Source organism: Mixophyes fleayi, chromosome 4 (assembly GCF_038048845.1).
Source record: "Mixophyes fleayi isolate aMixFle1 chromosome 4, aMixFle1.hap1, whole genome shotgun sequence".
NCBI lineage: Eukaryota > Metazoa > Chordata > Amphibia > Anura > Limnodynastidae > Mixophyes > Mixophyes fleayi.
In genome coordinates, this window is record NC_134405.1 from 23,891,129 (window position 1) to 23,913,113 (window position 21,985).

Consider the following 21,985-nt stretch of genomic DNA (forward strand, 5'->3'; position numbering starts at 1 on the left):
TAGCTGCATGATGAACACAATCATGTCCTCTAAGCAGCAAGATCCAGGTGTCACCTGGACTTTCAGTGAAAGCAGGCAAGTATGTTTTTTTTCGCTTATGGTAGTGTTACATTGCTACTATGAACATGCTGTATGCAAAGTTCTCAGAGCATAATAGCTCCTGCGTGATGAACACAATCGTGTCCTCTAAGCCGCAAGATCCAGGTGTCACCTGAACTTTCAGTGAGAGTAGGCATGTATGTTTTTTTTTTGCTTATGGTAGTGTTACATTGCTACTATGAACATGCTGCATGCAAAGTTTTCGGACCATAATAGCTCCAGAGTGATATGAGAGGAGCATTTTCCATTCAATTCGAAGTGTCAGTTAAGTGTTGAAACTGCCATTGTGGCATCTATCACAAAAAGTTTTTCCAAGTTCACTAAATGAAAAGAGGAAGTGAAAGTCATCATATATTTTGCAGAGATACATGTTCCCTTTTTTGTCACACTCAGTGCAGCTCAATAATTCAACATTATGTCCTGTGTGCTGGTTGTGTACTTGCTGTTACTATGGGGTATGTACTGTATATATAGTCTGTGTCTTCTATGTACTGGTTATATTCCTGATGTTACTATGGGGTATGTACTGTATATACAGTCTGTGTCTTCTATGTACTGGTTCTATTCCTGATGTTACTATGGGGTATGTACTGTATATACAGCCTGTGTCTTCTGTGTACTGGTTCTATACCTGATGTTACTATGGGGTATGTACTGTATATACAGTCTGTGTCTTCTATGTACTGGTTATATTCCTGATATTACTATGGGGTATGTACTGTATATACAGTCTGTGTCTTCTATGTACTGGTTCTATTCCTGATATTGCTATGAGGTATGTACTGTATATACAGCCTGTGTCTTCTGTGTACTGGTTCTATTCCTGATGTTACTATGGGGTATGTACTGTATATACAGTCTGTGTCTTCTATGTACTGGTTCTATTCCTGATGTTACTATGGGGTATGTACTGTATATACAGCCTGTGTCTTCTGTGTACTGGTTCTATTCCTGATATTACTATGGGGTATGTACTGTATATACAGTCTGTGTCTTCTATGTACTGGTTCTATTCCTGATGTTACTATGGGGTTTGTACTGTATATACAGTCTGTGTCTTCTGTGTACTGGTTCTATTCCTGATATTACTATGGGGTATGTACTGTATATACAGTCTGTGTCTTCTGTGTACTGGTTCTATTCCTGATGTTACTATGAGGTATGTACTGTATATACAGTCTGTGTCTTCTATGTACTGGTTCTATTCCTGATGTTACTATGGGGTATGTACTGTATATACAGCCTGTGTCTTCTGTGTACTGGTTCTATTCCTGATGTTACTATGGGGTATGTACTGTATATACAGTCTGTGTCTTCTGTGTACTGGTTCTATTCCTGATGTTACTATGGGGTATGTACTGTCAGTGCCGTAACTAGACATTTTAGTGCCCTGGGCGAGACAGGGCACCGGCGCCCCCCATCTAAGTGGGAGGGGCATTTGACAAGTGGGTGTGGCCAACCTAATGTGTGGGTGTGGCTAGCACTTTACTGAAATAATTCTGTTACACATATTTGCAAATGCATGATATATATATATATATATATATATATATATATATATATATATATACACACACACACACACACAGCGGTGGGATTGTTCCTGTCATTTCGTCCAGCTGCACAAAACATAGACCATGGATTAGAAAGTGTGCACACATACCTGTCGTCCTCTCAGGCCTTTGTACCGTTTACTAGAAAACACACTCAGGTTCTACGTCCACATAACTAGAGACAAGTACAGATTTAGGCAACGTCAGGCTCTGCAGCTGCTGTTTACAATTACAATTCACACATCACACCCTGTCAGGAGCTCATCAGAAATTAAGCTATTGAAGTTGTAATCATGGGGGGTGGGAGATATTCTTCCATGCACAGCAGACTTCCTGTCAGTAATCCTACTTGAAGGACACTGCCATCAGCCTCCCCTCAGCCTGAAATGACTGATAACATAAATCAATAGCTTGCACTTGTCAGAACTTGACACATTTCACATTGCATCTACAAGTTCTAGGACTTTTACTTATACATTTGAGAAACTTACTAGCAGCACTTTCATACAAGGCAACTTGGATATTAGGTTTAATGGTCTCGTGTTCAACCCAATAATTGAAACACCTCTCTTTGGTTTGTGGGCTGCCTTAAAGCTAATGTAGTCATTGCTGGGTTTTGCCTCCTTCAATTCGACTTTAAGTGTAACATACTCTTGCAAGGAAATTATTATTGCAACCATAATTCTAATATTTTTGACAATATTGCCAAAAGTAATGTGCAGATAACCTGAAAAAAAAGCATAAATGAAAGAATGAAAAGAGCTATATTGTGCAAATGATGTTTGTATTGGATGTAGTTTCCTGAAGGGATTTATACTATACAGAATATCTCTGATAGTGGGAGTGACGAACGTTCTGGGAAAAATATACTAGTCTTGTGTCTGCTGTCTGAGCACCATTACAAAATACCTACTGACCTGAACTTTAACCCTGAACCGTGACTTCTGTCCTTGCCTGCAGATGGTAGGTTTAAAGCACTACGGGGGACAGAGATGGATGATCTCCCCTCCTCTTTCAAATCCCTAGTCTCTTCTTACCTCGCTCTTACTGTCGTATATCTTACTAAAAAGCAACCACTGTACACATTATAGAGGAGCAAGACAAACTGGCTGTTTAACATCACAGAGGCAAAGAAAGTAAGTAAATCAAAGTTAGATGCAGTATTAGAACCAAACTGTCTCCAGCTCACCGACATCCAGCTCTGAGCCGTCAGTCGTGTAAAAAATTACATACTGAACGGGGTAAAATGACATTACAGCGAGTAACTGTGAAGTTACAAAGAAGGTAATATATCACTTATTGGGAAAATATACCAAGCAGTAATTAAGGTTTGTGTTATAAAGCACCATACATGTGCTAAAAAGTCAAATCATTTTAAAACAGACTTACGGTTACATTATCCTTTCCATCATGCTAGTTCACACAATTCTGCTTTTAAATAAAGTTTACCTAGCATTTCTCCCTACTGTACATGTCGCAGTGCTACTCACCCTACTTCCTTATGAACTTCCTTTTCACCTCGGGATAAAGTGTGCAGGACCCTAACAACAGGAAGCCAGGTGCCGGAAACCCACTTATAGCATGAGAAGGGCACACAGACTGAGCAGAGAGGGAGAACGAGACAAGGCAGAAAGAGAGAGATATTCTTCATCCCCTAAGTTCCGCAATGGAACGCATATGCGTTCCAAATGCCAAATTTCCTGTTAGTGGAACGCACATGCGTTCCACTGCGGAATTTAAGGGCTGAAGGTAGAGGCAGGTAGCGGGCGGCTGCTGCGCCCCCTTGGCCTTGCGCCCTGGGCGATGGCACCGCCCGCACCGCCCTCGTTACGGCTCTGTGTACTGTATATACAGCCTGTGTCTTCTGTGTACTGGTTCTATTCATGATGTTACTATGAGGTATGTACTGTATATACAGTCTGTGTCTTCTATGTACTGGTTCTATTCCTGATGTTACTATGAGGTATGTACTGTATATACAGCCTGTGTCTTCTGTGTACTGGTTCTATTCCTGATGTTACTATGAGGTATGTACTGTATATACAGTCTGTGTCTTCTATGTACTGGTTCTATTCCTGATGTTACTATTGGGTATGTACTGTATATACAGCCTGTGTCTTCTGTGTACTGGTTCTATTCCTGATGTTACTATGGGGTATGTACTGTATATACAGTCTGTGTCTTCTATGTACTGGTTCTATTCCTGATGTTACTATGGGGTATGTACTGTATATACAGTCTGTGTCTTCTATGTACTGGTTCTATTCCTGATGTTACTATGGGGTATGTACTGTATATACAGCCTGTGTCTTCTGTGTACTGGTTCTATTCCTGATGTTACTATGGGGTATGTACTGTATATACAGCCTGTGTCTTCTATGTACTGGTTCTATTCCGGTTGATACTATGGGATATCTACAGTATATACCGCCTGTGTCTTTTGTGTACTGGTTCAATTCCTGCTGTTACTATGGGGTATGTACTGTATATACAGCCTGTGTCTTCTGTGTACTGGTTCTATTCCTGATGTTACTATGGGGTATGTACTGTATATACAGCCTGTGTCTTCTGTAAACTGACACTTTTCATGCTGTTCCTTTAGTCTACACAACCTGTGTCTGTGCTCAGTAGGACCTGTTTGCTGGTTCTATTCCTGCTTTTGTTGTGGTACATGGAATGTTTATACACTTGGTGTATACACTCGTGTTACGTTGACCAGGGCTAAATTTGCCACATTTATGGTATATTGTCATTACTCATTATCAGTTTTTCATGATTCGTCTCTACTGTCACAAAATTACATTTAGTATTCATTTGAGTTTGTCGAATCTATATCAGATTGTTCACCTGTAAGTGTCAGTTTATCAGTTATGAGCTCATCAGCTGGAGAGCATTAAATACATTGCATGGTTTGAGTGTACAATAAACTCTGCTTTATTAGTTACAAGTCCCTATCTATATAGCAAAAATCACGTACACATCTACAGTCTACAGCAAAGTAACATAATGTGCAATCAATATTCCTCCTGCTTATATCAATGAACACCACTCTCTGGTCTCCCTTGGACATTTAAAAACTTGTAAAATACATTTTCCTCAGACTCCCCTTGTCTGAAGATCTTGCAGTGGGATGCGTGTATTCAGGTGTCATTTCCCTGTACTTCCACTACCATGGGAGTCGTCAATAAGACCTTGTAAGGACTCTCATATCTGGGTTCAAGACTCTTCCTGACATGCTTTTTCACGATCACCCAGTCCCCCCGGTTGCAGTTTATGGATACCTGCATCAAAATTAGGGCCTGGAATGGAAGAAGTCACTTAACCATGTATTTCAGTCAGTTGTTTCTATAATAAAGCAACATAGTTCAACAAATCACCATGTACATGCTGTAGTTGCTATGGAAAGTAACAGCCTGTTCTGTGTGCTGTGGCAAAACAGTATCTGATTTGGTGCTAAACCTGTGTCTTTCCTAGGAGTGTTTCCTACTGAGATCCATGGCAGACCTGTTTCAGCCATTATTTTCAGTATTTTCAATTGCAGAGTACCATTAAGATGCTCCACACATCCCGAACTTTGGGGTATGTGAGGGGTGTGAAGGGCAGATATGATTCCCCTGTCTTTTAACAGTTCCTGGAATCCTTGCCCCGTAAAGTGTGTCCCTGTCACTTACAATGACCTCTGGTACCCCATATCTGCAGATTACCTCACTCGTAAGTTTCTTGGCTACTGCTTTAATATTTGTTTTCCTATACAGCCATGTCTCCAGCCAGTGACTAAAGAGGTCGACACAGACTAGCACATTCTCAAAGGCCGAGCATTTGGGAAGTTGTATATAGTCTATATGTATCCTCTTATAGGGATACTGTGTCTGGGGTGTGGTTTTCCATGGGACAGACTTACCCAGGTTATTCTATGCACAGATTAAGCATCCTGCTACTAACTCCAGTGCTGCTTGGACAAACCCTAGCGCTATCCATAACCTGCTAGTGAGTGCAACCATAGCATCTTTCTCCAGATGCACTTTCTCATGCCCTATATTAGCCATAATGGGGTAAAGGGCTTTTGACAGACACAAACGCTGACCTTTACACCACTCTCCTTGCACTTCTAGTGCTTCATAAGTTGGAGTGTGGTACGTTCAAATTTGGGGTCAGGGGGTCACCATGTAAATAGACTTCCCTTGGGGTACTGGGGCTATGGTGGCTTCTCGTGCGGCCTGGTCTACCAGTCTATTTCCCTCAGCTTCGAGGGTAGTGTCTCTGTGTGTGTGTTCACCTTTATCACTGAGTTTGGAGGGCAGCTGCAATGCGTTGACCAGTGCCCTGGTATGTTCAGCATGTTGACGGGTTTGCTTGCTGAACCTATAAAGTCCCCAATTTTCTATATAGGGCTATAATCATGCGCACTTAAAAACGCATAACTTGAATCATTGTAAATGTTTACTCCTTGTCCTTTTGCATATATGCATGCAAGTGTCAGGGCCTTTAATTCAGCTTCTTATGCTGACATGTGACTCAGTAGATTCTGTTGAATCACTCTTTCTGTGTGTGTGGTTACAGCACACCCTGTATAAGAAACACCATCTATGTGGTAGCGTAAGATGTCTGCATTTGATAGCGGTGTATCTATGTCAGATAAAACCAAAGATCCTTGTCTCATTAGTTCTACACGATCATATTCAGAAAAATTTTGTGTTTGCATTTTTTTTGCTTCCTAGGGGAATCCCTAGGGGAACCCCGATATATACAGGTACTTCTCCCATCTTTTGAAACTTGCGCAATAAGGCAGCAGGATTCAACATTGTGCACCACTTAAGTGTAACGCTACAGGGAGTTAGCAGTGCTACTTAGTCTGGCTGCTGAGAAGTGTTTTGTTTGTGATTGATTTAAAATTTCTGTTACCGCATGTGGCACCATTAGGGTTACTGGGTGCCCTAGCACAATTTCTGTACTTTTTCCAAACACGATGGCCGCTGCAGCCATCGCTCGTATGACTGGGTCCAATTGTGCAGAGTAGCATGCAAGTGACCTTAGCTAGCGACCATGTATCTGTGTCAGTACTCCTTGTGCATGTCCACTTACTTTATATCAAAATAATGTGAAAGGCTTGTCATAATCTGGCAAAGTCAGTGCTGGCACTGAAGTTACTTCAACTTATAATTGGTTAAACATTTGGCTCTGCTCAGAGGAGAGTATAAATGGCTTGCTATCATCCAGAAGTGCTATTGCAGGAGCACAGATAATAGCTCATAAAGTTTTAAGGCTTTTTCATTTATGTACAGACATTGAATTCCCATCAATGCATTACCATACCATGATACAAAGAGGTATTTACAGTATATGATGATTATAGCACGGTAAATAAGGGCAGTGAATGCCTTTATAACACCGATTGACTCAAAACTATTATGAGAATAAAAAATAATAACCTTTGTTATCTACCATAATTTGACATTGCATTGCATTACTTTCTTTCAAACCATCTGATATGAAATTTGGTTAAAAAAAACCCAAAATAAACCTAAACACTATTTCATATTCAACTATGTTAGTCCATTTCTCATTTTCTCTTTAAAAACATATCTTCTCACCTTCTACGACATACAGAAAAATTACCTAGTTCATGCATTTGCTATGCGAATAGCCCATAAACTCTAATATCTCTTTCCAAAACAAGGTAATCATTACTCAACGGGGTCTACATTCTTTGAATCCTTCATTAGCCTATGCTTATGTTTGTTGTGGCTGTAGACCAAAATATATTGCAAACTTCTATTCATTGATAGTTGGATCAATGCAATCTGGATTGCCTAATGGGTCTTTGCAGCTGGAGACCTGCAAAGACAAAAAAACTTTTGCATAGAGATTAACATTTATTCACTAGGAATTACAGTAACTATCATTCTTGTCAGTATCAGTACACCGTTATCAGGTAACCAGTAAACATTTTTGTGCAGTGAACAGCTGCTAAAAGCTTAACTGTGACGCTATGCGTTCCATGCCCTGATTTCCTCAAAGGGGCAGTCACTAATCTCACAAACAGGGAATGTCAAAGTGACGAGACCTGGGCGTTCAAAGCCACTCCTTTCTCATCATCACCTAGTACAGCCCCTTTGAATGACACTAATATTTTTTTCAACCTTGAAACATGTCTCTTGTAAAACGGTCAAGACAGACAAACACGGATCTCCCTCACACACAGTAAGACGGAGATAAAACTCACATACAGAGAAAGAAAAATTAACTGTTATCTTCCAGCCTACTGCTGTGGAACTACAAGTCCCAGCATTAGACTAAATACAAGTTAGCTTCAACATGTTATTATCGCACTCCGGACATATAAACATACTTGAAAAACATTTTTATCAATGTTACATATATTGCCTGATAACAAAATAAAGTCCTTTTTATCTCAACACACTGAAATCTTTTACACAGAATAAGGGAGGGGCACATTTCACTCTTCAGCTGCGCAGCATCAAACATACATTTTTAGTACACAACCTACTTGATTCATTATTTTAGTCATTACATAATTTAGCTTGTGATACATTTAGCCTATCCACATATCTTGTGACTTTCCAGTTCTCTTAACTTTCCTTTGCCACCTCAAACTATCTCTTGGGGTTTGGGATCAATACCACTTTGTTCTTGTCACATTACCATGTGCAACACCCTTGTTTCTCCATTAACACATGTCAATTCCTTCTTTGGCTATCCCCGCTTTCTTGACAAGACCTCCTACTCCCCACACATCCTAGAAATCTGCGCAACATTTCTATGGGGGGGTTGCTGTCATCTATCTGTTTACTGTCTATATTCCCCTATAGTGACAGTACTTTTGAGTCCCAATAGAGACTCTGGTCTAGTTTCTGTGGGTTGTCCCAATAGTGGAATGTCCCGTTCTGTGGACACATTGGGGTGGATGTCTGATTCTTTGGACTCCTTACACTGGATGTCCGGTTCTTTGGACTCCAGACACTGGATGTCCGGTTCTTTGGACTCCAGACACTGGATGTTCGGTTCTTTGGACTCCAGACACTGGATGTCTGGTTCTTTAGACTCCAGACACTAGATGTCTGGTTCTGGATGCCCCTGTGCAGAATAGCCTGACAGTATCTGAGACGAAGGTCTGAAAACTCTTTCTAAACTTCTTGACAAAGTTCTGGGGATGGTGTATCACACATGCACTTAAAATTTACTCATCTTTCAGAAATCGAATTACCAATACAATTACAATAAACAAATTGTTAGTAACTGTATAATTCTGAGACTTACAGATCTGCGTGCCTGAGACCTTAGACGGACATGAGGAAGCTCTAAACAGAGGAGCCTGACGAGTAGAAAACTTTACTCACCCGGGTTATAGTCAGAGTCCTGTGTCCAGTGTGACCTCCAGTTCTGTCTGTCCTTGGCTCGGTCAGCAGTCTCGGTGGTACCTCCAATGCTGTCGAATCTATATCAGATTGTTCACCTGTAAGTGTCAGTTTATCAGTTATGAGCTCATCAGCTGGAGAGAATTAAATACACTGCATGGTTTGAGTGTACAATAAACTCTGCTTTATTAGTTACAAGTCACGTATTACAGAAAACTACGCCCCAAAAGGTTTTAACCACTAATGTTCCCTTCACACAGATGTTAGTATATTCTCTCATTATCAACAAGAAAACTCCCCAGGGGAAGGCTGGCTTATCTCCTGTCTGCTATGTCCAAGATTATAAGCATAGCCTTGCAAATAATGAATTACTCCTACAAAACAGATGCATCCAATGTGTATTTAAACTATAACAGAACAAAATGGCTATAAGGCATCAAGATGGCGTCAGCTTAGCAAAATCACATTTCTCAAGTTTAAGGGCATGTTTTATCTTGGGGGGTGATTCTCCATCGAAGTTATTCATTTATAGGATATGGAAAATTCCCAGGTATATTCTATATTGCTCAGCTGCTTTCTTGCATTTGGATACAGCAACTTGATAAAGTTTTCATCCCCCTAAACAGTCAACAGATTTGTCTGTATTAGAAATGAAACTTACACAGATTGTGTCAGGCAGTATTTTTATAGCAAACCAGTAGGCTGTTAAAGTAAATGTTCGAACACAAAATTTAGTATTTGTCTGTAGATTAAAAAAAACAAAACAATAAAAAACTGAGAAATGCTGTTTGTATAGGTATCCAACACCTACAGACTATTACTTGTTGGAACCACCTTTTGCTCTATTAAGTCTTTTGGGGCATGTTTCTGTTAGGTTTGCACACTCTATGGAAGGAATTGTTACACATTCTTCCTTGCAGATTTGCTCCAGGGTGTTCAGGTTGGTTCAAATTCTAAATTGGATTGAGATCTGGGCGTTGCTGAACATTCATCTTTTTTTGTTCATCCACAGCGGTGCTGCTTTAGTCTTGTGTTTGGGATCTTTGTCCTGCTGAAAGGTGAACTTTGTCCCAATATTTAGTTTTCCAGCAGACTGAAGCTGGTTGTCTTGCAGTATCTGCCTCTTTTCTGGCACCATCCATCCATCCATCAGTTTTAACAAGGCGCCCAGGAAAAGCATCCTCACAACATGATACTGCCACCCTCAAACTTCACTGGTTGGATGGTGTTTGTTGGGAATATAGTATTATGAATTGGGGCCAAATATCTACAGTCTCAGTCACTGATCTCTGTAGCACTTTCATAGTGATAGTTGGCCTCTCTGTGGTTTCCCTCACAAGTCTACATCTTGTTCTGACGCTTGTTTTGAATAACGACCTTGTCTAGGCAGTGCTTGGGTGATATGATACATTCATATTTAATAAATATGAATAATTTCCCCAGATACAGCCCTGACATTAAATTAATAGCTACCATGTTTAGTAATTAGTCCTCATACCGCTAAACCAGACAGACATTATAGCATCCTTATCCCCAACTATACCCGACATTAAATTAATACAATTCCTATTTAATAAACTGACCTATTCCTCTCCCAAGCAGCCTTGACATTAAATTAATAGCATTCACATATAATAAATGGACCAATTTCACCCCTCACCAGCCTCAGCATTAAATTGATAGCATTCCCATTTAATACATAGGCCTATTTCCCCCACCAGCCCCACAATCAAATGAATGGCTTACAATTTTCCCCATATTTAATAGAGATTATTATTACTAGCGAACACATCACCACCATTTTGAATATAGTAATTATTTATTTACTTATAGTACTTATTTAGTTACTTATAGTTGTATAGTATTAATGTAACATATTTATGTACCCCAAATAAACCCCCAGAAAAACAGTGGTAGTTGTGAGTGCGAGATAGCTCTATCTGACCTGTCGGCATGTTAAAATGAAAAATAAATTTGTTAAAAAAAACAAAACATCCTCCCCTTTATTATCTAGCCGTGTTACTTAGCATCTGTCCTTGCCCTCTGAGGGGATAAGAGGGCGAACCAATATTCAGGCCCCTGCACCTAGGCATGATGGACCCAATCCTGGTGAGTAGAAGGAAAAATAAACAATGTGCAGACTACAGTAACCTAAAAAAATGAATGCACTGTGATTCTTAACTAATTAAATAGTGTCTCTTTCATAAATGTAATAACATTAGAGAGAGCCCTGTAATAATGAAAGACTGCCCTTATTATTATTTGCATAATAAATACAGTCATGGCCTCATTTTTTATGATGCCAATTTGCATATACTCCGGAATGTCATGAAGAGTGATGAGATCACTTAATTTCAAAGTCCCTCTTTGCCATAGCAATTAACTTTATCCCCAATACAACATTTCCACTGCATATCAGCTCTTTCACAAAAGGACCAGCTGACATCAGGTCAGTAATTCTCTCGTTAACACAGGTGAGAGTGTTGACGAGGACAAGGCTGGAGATCACTCTGTCATGCTGATTGATTTAGAAAAACAGACTGGAAACTTTAAAAGTTCTTCCTCTGTTAATAATGGTTATCTGCAAGGAAACACATGCAGTCATCATTCCTTTGCACAAAAAAGGCTTCATTGGCAAGGATATTGCTGCTACTAAGATTGCAACTAAATCAACCATTTATCGGATCATCAAGAACTTCAAGAAGAGAGGTTCAATAGTTGTAAAGAAGGCTTCAGGGCACCTAAGAACATCCAGGAAGCATCCAGACCATCTCCTAAAGTTGATTGAACTGCAGGATTGGGGCACCACCAGTGCAGAGCTTTCTCAGGGATGGCAGCAGGCAGGTGTGAGTGCATCTGCACACACAGTGAGGCGAAGACTTTTGGAGGATGGCCTGGTGTCAAGAAGGCCAGCAAAGAAGCCAGTTCTCTACAGGATCTGGAAAATCGTTTGTTCGGAGATGGAAAGGTGAGCGCTGCCATTAGTCCTGTGTCATTCCAACAGTAAAGCATCCTGAAACCATTGATGTGTGGGGTTGTTTGTCAGCCAAGGGAGTAGGCTCACTCACAATTTTGCCTAGGAACACAGCCATTATTAAAGAATGGTACCAAAACATCCTCCAAGAGCAACTTCTGCCAACCATCTAAGAACAGTTTGATGACGAACAATGCATTTTCCAGCATGATGGAGCACCTCACCATAAGGCAAAAGTGATAACTAAGTGGCTCGGGATAAAAACATCAAACTTTGGGTCCATGGCCAGGAAAATCCCCAGACCTTAATCTAATTGAGAACTTGTGGTCAATCCTCAAGAGGCGGGTGGACAAGCAAAAACACACAAATTCTGACAAACTCCAAGCATTGATTAGGCAAGAATGGGCAGCCATCAGTCAGTATGTGGCCCAGAAATTGATTGACAGAATGTCAGGGCGAATTGCAGAGGTCTTCAAAAAGAAGAGTCAACACTCCAAATATTGACTCTTTGCATAAACTTAATGTAATTGTCAATAAACGCCTTTGACACTTATGAAATGCTTGCAATTTTACTTCAGTATACCATAGCAACATCTGACAAAAAGGTCTAAAAACACTGAAGCAGCAAACGTTGTGAAAATCAATGCTTATGTCATTCTCAAAACCTTTGGCCAAGACTGTATGTTTTTCAGTAGTATAGGGTGAGATATACTTACTATTTTCTTTTCTTGATCCAACATAATCCATCTTAGGAATGGATTCCAGTGTATGAATTACATGTATAATAAAACACATGGGCTATTTAAGCTCATGTTTTTAATGGTGGCCTAGTGGTTAGCACTTCTGCCTCACAGCACTGGGGTCATGAGCTCAATTCCCGACCATGGCCTTATCTGTGGGGAGTTTGTATGTTCTCCCTGTGTTTGCGTGGGTTTCCTCTGAGTGCTCCGGTTTCCTCCCACACTCCAAAAACAAACTCGTAGGTTAATTGGCTGCTATTAAATTGACCTTAGTCTCTCTCTGTCTGTCTGTGTGTGTATGTTAGGAAAATAAGACTGTAAGCTCCAATGGGGCAAAGCTCCAATGGGGCAGGGACTGATGTGAGTGAGTTCTCTGTACAGGGCTGCGAAATTAGTGGCGCTATATAAATAAATGATGATGATGATGCGGTCTAGGCAGCTCTACCAATGATGTCAGCTAAGGGGAAGCCATTTTCACAAACCACATAGTGCATATACAGGATTTTTTAAGCACAGTAAAAATATTATTTACAAAATAACTGGATTTTCTGGTAATACCATCAGCGCTGTACCAGTGGAACAAACATACCACACTATGACTCCTTGGACTATTGTGATATAGAACCATCTACTACTTGGTTAGTGATTCTGTATAGATCACTTTTTGTATTGAGAAAAGACCACATAGCACAGTGTGCAGTATTTGGTTTTATGTTATTCTGTTAACATCCAGATACCCTGTATCATCTTGTTGTGGAAGAGTCTATTTATTACATCATTTGTAGCTAACTAGCAATGCTAATAATCAGACAGAATTGTCTCAAATTCTAACTTCATCTGTTATTTAAACATCTGTTATTTTCACATTTGAGTAAGATACACTTAAAATATAGTATATGCTAAAAACGTACGTTACCATTAAGCTTGTCTTGTGGTGCCCGTCTTTAAAAAATTATTACATGGGAAAATCCCAAACTATACAATTGAATGTAATGCACTTCAATGATTTTTGTTCCCATGGGTCTAGTGAGAGCAGGTTGACCGTTATTTGTTAAGGGTTGTTTTTTTCATTAACCATTGTAATGCCACCCTGGACACCAAGGAGGCACAGTGGCCTAGTGGCTAGCACTTCTGCCTCACAGCACTGGTATCATGAGTTTGGTTCCTGACCATGGCCTTATCTGTGTGGAGTTTGTATGTTCTCCCTGTGTTTGCGTGGGTTTCCTCCGGGTGCTCCGGTTTCCTCCCACACTCCAAAAACATACTGGTAGGTTAATTGGCTGCTATCAAAATTGACCCTAGTCTCTGCCTCTCTGTCTGTCTGTGTGAGTGTGTGTCTATATTAGGGAACTTAGACTGTATGCTCCAATGGAGCAGGGACTGATGTGAATGAGTTCTCTGTACAGCGCTGCGGAATTAGTGGCGCTATAGAAATAAATGATGATGATGATGTCAGGACCTAAAGAGTTTGGTAAAGAGGGATGTGTGTGGCTTTATTTAGAATAAATGTGTTTTTTTACGTTGTGTTTTTTACCATACTTTTTAAGGTGTGCTGCAGGACCCAGTGGGCTATGGATGCCAGGGCATACTGGCACTTCTAGTTCTGGCACTGGTATCAGTATTTTCACGGGACTCCCAATTTTGCCTATACCAGCGTAGGCAGCGATAGAACTGGTTTGTATTTTTTTGGCTGGTTTAGGCGCATTCTTTTGTTTAATTCTAGTGCAGAATTCATGCTGCTGATCATCATCCCAGGAGGGAAACATCCGCAACATAGATGCCTCCTAAAAGGTGCTTCTCTCGCTACATCATCCTCTATATAACACATTAGGTGCATGGAACACCATCACTGTACTGGGGCTATGCCAGCCCGCACCTGCCCTCCCCTCTTCTGACTATCTAAGTGCAGAGAAGCACAACAGGCAGATACTTTTAAGTCTGCATATAGATTTAGGAATATATTTACTAAGTGGTGGTTCCGAAGAATCGCCGAGTCTCCGCCGCTTTACCGTTCAGTAGATATACTGCGTAGACTATGCCATTTACTGCGCATGTGCAGAACAGAATAGTGCACTTTGCTCTTCAAAGTTGGACTTGCATCTAACTTTGCATGAGGCCCTGTGTCTGTCAGATCGGTCAGCTTTCCCAGCACCACCCTGTCCATAGGAAATAGAAGTCTTTTAAATTGCACACTCCTCCCCAGTTCTAGCCTGATTGACAGAACAGCTTCTCTGCTTTGTCTGTCTGTCTCATGTGGCCACATCCTGAAGCCTGTTAGCTATGAAAGGAAATATCCTGCCAAGCACACGTGATAAGTCCCATATTTTACACAATAGATATATATATATATATATATATGTATGTATGTATATTTACCCCTTAAGAGACCTGTATGCATGAGCGTAGGGACAATGGGGTGGTGTGCTCGTATTGTTATTGCAAAAGACTGTTTGTATTTTTTCCATTTATCACAACCAACCGCTGCCAACAACTAAACCTATACCCCCTCACTTGGTACAATAATCTAACTATATAGTTGTACAATAATTTATTAAATCACCTATTTGGCCTATTGTGCCAATAACATGTCTATATGACTCTTGTGTCAACTAATTATTACATTGATAAGCGCAAGCATTGATGCCAGCGCACTGTATAGGGGTAGTTACCTGAACTACTGCCATGTGTGAGAAGTGGAAACACTTGTGCACCAAGGAAACAGAAGCCTACAGTAGGCATGTGTTACATTGCTAAACTATTGACTTTACTTAACTAACCAATCGTGGCCACTACTGGGAAGTCCAGCGCCCCCACAATAACCCCTCACTTGATCCGATACTCGTTGTGAGGATTAGGGCGCATGGCATATGCTGGCAAAACATTTACCAGGCTTATCATGTTCAGCCAGCCTTGTAACCAATAATAGCATTACCAATCACTTCAGCTGTAAAGAGTTCATACTGTATAGTGTACAGAATAGAATATATTACAGCATGTTTTTTATAATGTAAATAAAATGAAAACAACTTCTTGGTGACCTGCATTATTATTGAGTTTCATAACCAATAAAGACATTTTTTACCTGTCCCATGAAACGTACAGAGCACCGCAACATTCATGCCTCAGTGTGACACTAGATTACTGCTATGTGCTGTCGGAAGAACCAGCTCCTTCCACTGTTTAACTCTCAGTCTGTGTCTTCCTGCTTCCTCAGTTTCTCTCCACACATTACATGCCTCATTTTCATCATCACACAAGTGGACAGGTCACTCCCTCCCACAAGGTCAGCAGACTCACAACTCACCTTCTGATAATATGTCGCTGTAAAGTTTCCAATGTTCTGATTGGCTAAAAAAATTGTGACATTCTTTCATGAATATTGCCATCTATGTAAACCACAATTCAGCTTTCAGCACAATGTGCAGTAACTGACAGTGAGCTAAGTAAACTGTTCTTAGTGTGATCACTGGACCCTCAGGATTCCATTTGTAAATGTCATATTGAAGTGACATGACAAAGCATGAGATGAGATTTATAAAGTCTTTTCAACATAATATAAGACATTCCCAACTGACACCACATTCAGACAATAACTATCTTAATGTGTATTCAAATATGTCACATGATTAGCATAGAAGTGTTCAGTTTTTTTATTTGTTTTTGCTTTAACATTTTTACGATGGTTAACATATTTCTCTGTGTTATTCTCTTTAAAGGTCAGGTCTGTGACTCTACAGGACGATACTGTGTGGATCAGCCCAACATAGCGGAGTCACTAATAGGAGAATCTATCACCTTCTCCTGCAGTTATGTGTATCCGGAGAGTGAAGACAGCATCTCATCAGTGACTATCTCAGTGAAAGCAGCTGGCGACCATTATTGTGGGCAAGGAGATACTGAAATTTACAACAGTGACAGCAATTCCTCAGCTCGTGGATATGAGGGAAGATTATCTGCAATGCTGGACAGAAATACCAGGAGTGCATTAATTACCATAAAAAATTTACGGAGTATGGACAACTCAAGGTATTGTTGCCGTGTGAATATCGAACGTAAGAATCGCAGCCCTGAAAGATGGCAGAGTCCTACTGGCACTAATATCAAAGTGAAAGGTAAAACAAGACACAGGGTATCCCCGTCATTCAGAAATATATATATTCCTTCCCCTCCCCCCGATCATAGGCTTTCTGGTTTACACATTGGTAAACATATAATATCTTAGAAGGTACAGTCACTATATTGGGTCCATTATCAGGATGTTAATTTTTGGGTGGTATTGGTTTTATTAACTTTATTGCTCTTATTGACTACTATAGTCAAGGCTCAGAGATATAACCAGTAGGTGTTATCCCATAATATTAAGATATTAATGCTTGGTCAGGTTGATGATATGTACTAAGCAACAAAAATTGGTATCTGTATCTGATATATTGTCACCAGATTTGAGTTTAGGTATATGGATATAGATTAATCCACTGTTTGACAGATATGATTAGGTTATATGCGATTATGTATGTGCATGTATATATGTGTTTTCTGTATATGTTTTATATATTATGTATCACATCATGCATAACTGTTTTTAATGTTTTTTGTATTGGATGTTATATTACTGATTCCGCTGGCGTTATGGGGATTATGTAATATGTGTAACCATATCCCTTTACTGTATGGCGTGGCTAATGAGAGCAGATATCTCGATATTTTGTTGGTGTCTGTTGAGGGGTATATGGGTGGCTCCACTGGAATGTCACGCTGCATATGCGGGATTATTGTTCCGTCTAGTGTTTTTGTGATTATGAATAAAGTTGTTCTGACGCATGCGCAGTAAGTGGCGGCATCTGCGCATGCGCCAAGATGGCGTCCGGGCTCTATTTAAAGCCGGCAATGTAGCGGTATAGGTATCTGCTGTTCTCCTGCTCCTGATGAAGTCCCGTTTTTACTGGGACGAAACGCGTTGAGCCTACTACTTTAACATCTATCTGCACTCCTTGATGTAAGTGCATATATTTATTTTTTTAATAAAGCGCTATTGTACTTTTTACACCTCCTTTCTTGTCATTATTGCTGCCAATGACTGAGATTTGAAGAGAGGGACTATACAACTGATCCTCCAAAGGATTGATTTTATGCCAGTTTGAAGAGACCATCTGGTACGCAGTTTATATTTTTATACCCTTTTTTTGGGCTGGTACACACAGGTGTCCTATATATCATAATTGTTGATTTCTGGGCATATGTGTTTTTGCACGATAAGGAAGTCCCATAGGTGGTGTATATTCCACAGGTGGTGTGATTACACATCCTGACAATACTACTCTATGTTATATTCTGTTTTCTGCATTGTCCATTATTTTACCAACTGGGAGGAATAATTTATGAAGAGGATCCTCCTTATCTGATTAGACGACCTATCAATACCTTATGGTACGCATGATATTACATCCATTTATACTATACAAGTGGTAATACACATTGAGGCGCCCTGCCTGTCTTCTGTTACAGTGTCTTCATTTCCGGATTAACCATCTGGCTACAGGATATCGTGGCTGCCGCTCATACTTGAGCTATTTTACATCTGGAACTTTTCTGCTGCTTATTATATTACAATACTGTGACTACGTTGTGGTTGTGAGCGCCATTTTATATATCTGTTTGTTTGTGTTTTATATATATATATATATATATATATATATATATATATATATATATATATATATACACATATATACATATATATATATAAAACTCAGATTCTAGCTTTCATTTGTCTAGTGCATTCTACACTAATGACAGCTAGAATTTTCAAACTCTCAGTTTAGTATATATACCCCTTGGGGTAAATGTATCAAACTGCGAGTTTGCCAGCTTGTTTAAATCACGGCAAATCACGGGTGTTTACCCGCGATTTTTTTAAAAAAAACTGGAAATGTATCAAGCTGCGATTTTGACACTCATGTACAAAATCGCTGGTCATCTCTGGCGATTTTGAGCGATGTAAACACTCCCGAGTTTAGCTAACTCTCCTGTGTTTGGCAAACTCTCCTGTGTTGTAACAGTGAGTTGTAAACACATCACTGTTACACTGACCTGTCATACAGCTGCCGGAGCTCCGGCAGCTGTTAAAATATTATAGACAGGGCCTGATTAAGGGTTCTGGCCGCCCTAGGCTAATACGGCCGCAGCGCCCCCCCCCCCCCCCTCCTCCGAATATATAGGTGTATAGGAACACTCCTGAATATGAATGTTCAGGTGTATTCTCCAGCATTCAAATTTAGACAGATTGTGCCATTGTCTCTTACCTGTCCTTGCTCTTCTCTCTTGCAACTTTGTTATCCTCTCGCTGGCTTCTGGAAAGTTGGCGTCCTTTTTTGAAAATGCAAAAATGTATTATAATGCAAACCCTGAATGATTAGGCCCTTTAGTTAAAACAAAACACTCCATTATGGCCAGCTAAAAGTACCCCATTGGACAGGCATATATAAGCAATATCTGAATATTTGTTGTCAATCAAATACAAACCTCTACCAGCCCCATCTCACTAATATTTAGTATTCTAGTGATTGCTGAGACCACCCATGTGACCACCACACAATCATGAGATTCTGCCCCCCAAAGCTGCTCTATTTTTTAAATACCCCCTGCAGCCATTTTCCTTAACCACAACCCCCCCCCCCCGCACAGCCATTTTCCTTAACCCCTGCTGCAGCCATTTTCTTTACCTCCCACCCTGCATCCATCCCCCTTGCAGCTATTTTCCTTACCTCCACTCTGCTAGCTAGCTATCCCCCCCTGTCACATCAAAACTCCCCCAGTCACATATATCAGCCCCCCTCCTCTGCCCTCCTTCATACATATCAACCTCTCTACCTCCCTATAGATTTTCATGGCAGCCCCCCCTCCCACCCTATAGATTTGTATGACAGTCCCCCTCTCCCTCCCTATACATATGCATGACAGTCCCCCCTCTCCCTCCCTATAGATATGCAGGGTAGTCCCCCCCCCTCCCTATAGATATGCAGGGTAGTTCCCCCCCCCCCTCCTATAGATATGCAGGGTAGTTCCCCCCCTCCCTATAGATATGCAGGGTAGTTCCCCCCCTTCCTATAGATATGCAGGGTAGTTCCCCCCTCCCTATAGATATGCAGGGCAGTTCTCCCCCTCCCTATAGATATGCAGGGCAGTTCCCCCCCTCCTTATAGATATGCAGGGCAGTTCCCCCCCCTCCCTATAGATATGCAGGGCAGTTCCCCCCTCCCTATAGATATGCAGGGCAGTTCCCCCCCTCCCTGTGGATATGCAGGGCAGTTCCCCTCCCCTCCCTATAGATATGCAGAGCAGTTCCCCCCCCTCCCTATAGATATGCAGGGCAGTTCCCCCCCACTCCCTATAGATATGCAGGGCAGTTCCCCCCCCTCCCTATAGATATGCAGGGCAGTTCCCCCCCTCCCTATAGATATGCAGGGCAGTTCCCCCCCTCCCTATAGATATGCAGGGCAGTTCCGCCTCCCTATAGATGTGCAGGGCAGTTCCCCGCCTCCCTATAGATATGCAGGGCAGTTCCCCCCCCCTCCCTATAGATATGCAGGGCAGTTCCCCCCCCCTCCCTATAGATATGCAGGGCAGTTCCCCCCCTCCCTATAGATATGCAGGGCAGTTCCCCCCCTCCCTATAGATATGCAGGGCAGTTCCCCCCCCCTCCCTATAGATATGCAGGGCAGTTCCCCCCCCTCCCTATAGATATGCAGGGCAGTTCCCCCGTTCACTTACCTGTAGTTGTGCCAGCGTCGCTCCTCTCCTCAGATCAGCAGATAGGAAGTGAAGACGTCCTGCTTCCTGTCTGCTGCACAGCAACAGGCAGCCTGGCGATTGGCTGTGTGTTGCTAACCACTGACCACCAATGCTTTTGATCGTCGAGCCCTCCACCCCCCCGCGGCGATCCCCATAAATAAATGAAGAAAAAAAAATTAAAAAAAAATACCCACAGTGCAGCGCCCCCCGGGACCCAGCGCCCCAGGTTGCAGCCTGGTTATCCTAGTGGTTGATCAGGCCCTGATTATAGAACAGATAAAAGTTAAAAAAAAAAAAAAGTGTGGGGTCCCCCCACTATTCATGCTTGATCCTAGTGCTGCCTGACTAGTGCTGGTCCCATGAAAATTGGGGAAAAATGTTGCGTGGGGTTCCCCAGATTTTCCCTTTACCAGCACTAGGCAAACCAGCCAGGGTTGGCGGCACTATAGCAGAGGGACGCGCGGCAGGGGTCCACTTGCCATAATGACTAACCAACCCTAGACTGTTCAGCGCTGGGCTGGATTCCCTAGGGAGTGGGGTCCGCTGAAAAAAACGAGCAGGCCCCCCCCTAGAAAAAACCAGCCCAGTGCTGATAGCACTAGGGCTCTTCCTACTACCCCTGGGCTGTGGGTAGTAGGGTAATACGGCGGTAAAGTAGTAAAAAAAACAAACTGACACCAATTTTGTTTGTTGAACTACAAGTCCCAGCCAGCCAGGTTGCCAAAAACAGTGTGGCCATGCTGGTGCTTGTATAATTACAAGCACCAGCATACCCACGGCAGCCAGGGCATGATGGCACTTGGAGAACCACAAGTGCCAACATGCCCTGACATCCCTGGCTTGCTGGGCCCTGTAGTTCCACAAAGAAAAAAGTTTACAAAGCCACAACACCCTCTTATAAACCACAAGTATTTATTAAAAATAATAAAACCCACAATAAAGACACTAACCACCCTCTTTTAAACCACAAGTATTTATTAAAAATAAAAAAAAACAAATACTTACCGATGATGCCTTCTTTCTTGATCCAATGTCACTTATTATTTGTAAATCCATCTTGCCGGCTTGCCCCAGTCCCAGCTATTTGTACCTCCATAGGGGAATCTTTTCCAACAGGAACTCTTCGCCCAGAAGGGGCACATATTTGTACATCCCGACTCTTTAGTGTTGCTTGAAGATAAAAAAAAAAAAACCAGGAGCTGCCGCAAACACCTCCTACCTAGTAGGAGGTCCGTTTCGCAATTATTATGTCAAAGTAGACAGGAGACTTCACATTCCATCCTCAAGGAGAAATACGGGGCTGTATTCAGTGTCAGACTGGAGCATGAAGGGCCCACCGGGGAAACCAATGACTGGGACCCACCAATATCATGTCGCGGTGCAAAGGTTGTGTTGGGGGTCTGTTTAAGTGAAAAAGATACATTTACATTTACCATACACATTTATAGTGAA

At 41.4% G+C, this 21,985-nt stretch overlaps 1 protein-coding gene across 2 annotated transcripts in view; it reads left to right on the plus strand.

The window, feature by feature from the left end:
* Positions 1-491: 491 nt before the first annotated feature.
* Positions 492-21,985, plus strand: part of LOC142151115 (uncharacterized) — a 64,271-nt gene continuing 42,777 nt past the window's right edge. For both annotated transcript variants that reach the window (XM_075206444.1, XM_075206446.1), the window contains exons 1-2: positions 492-554; positions 16,459-16,854. In XM_075206444.1, the coding sequence (XP_075062545.1) occupies positions 515-554; positions 16,459-16,854 (436 nt within the window). In that variant the 5' untranslated portion in view covers positions 492-514. The remainder of the gene's footprint in view (positions 555-16,458; positions 16,855-21,985) is intronic.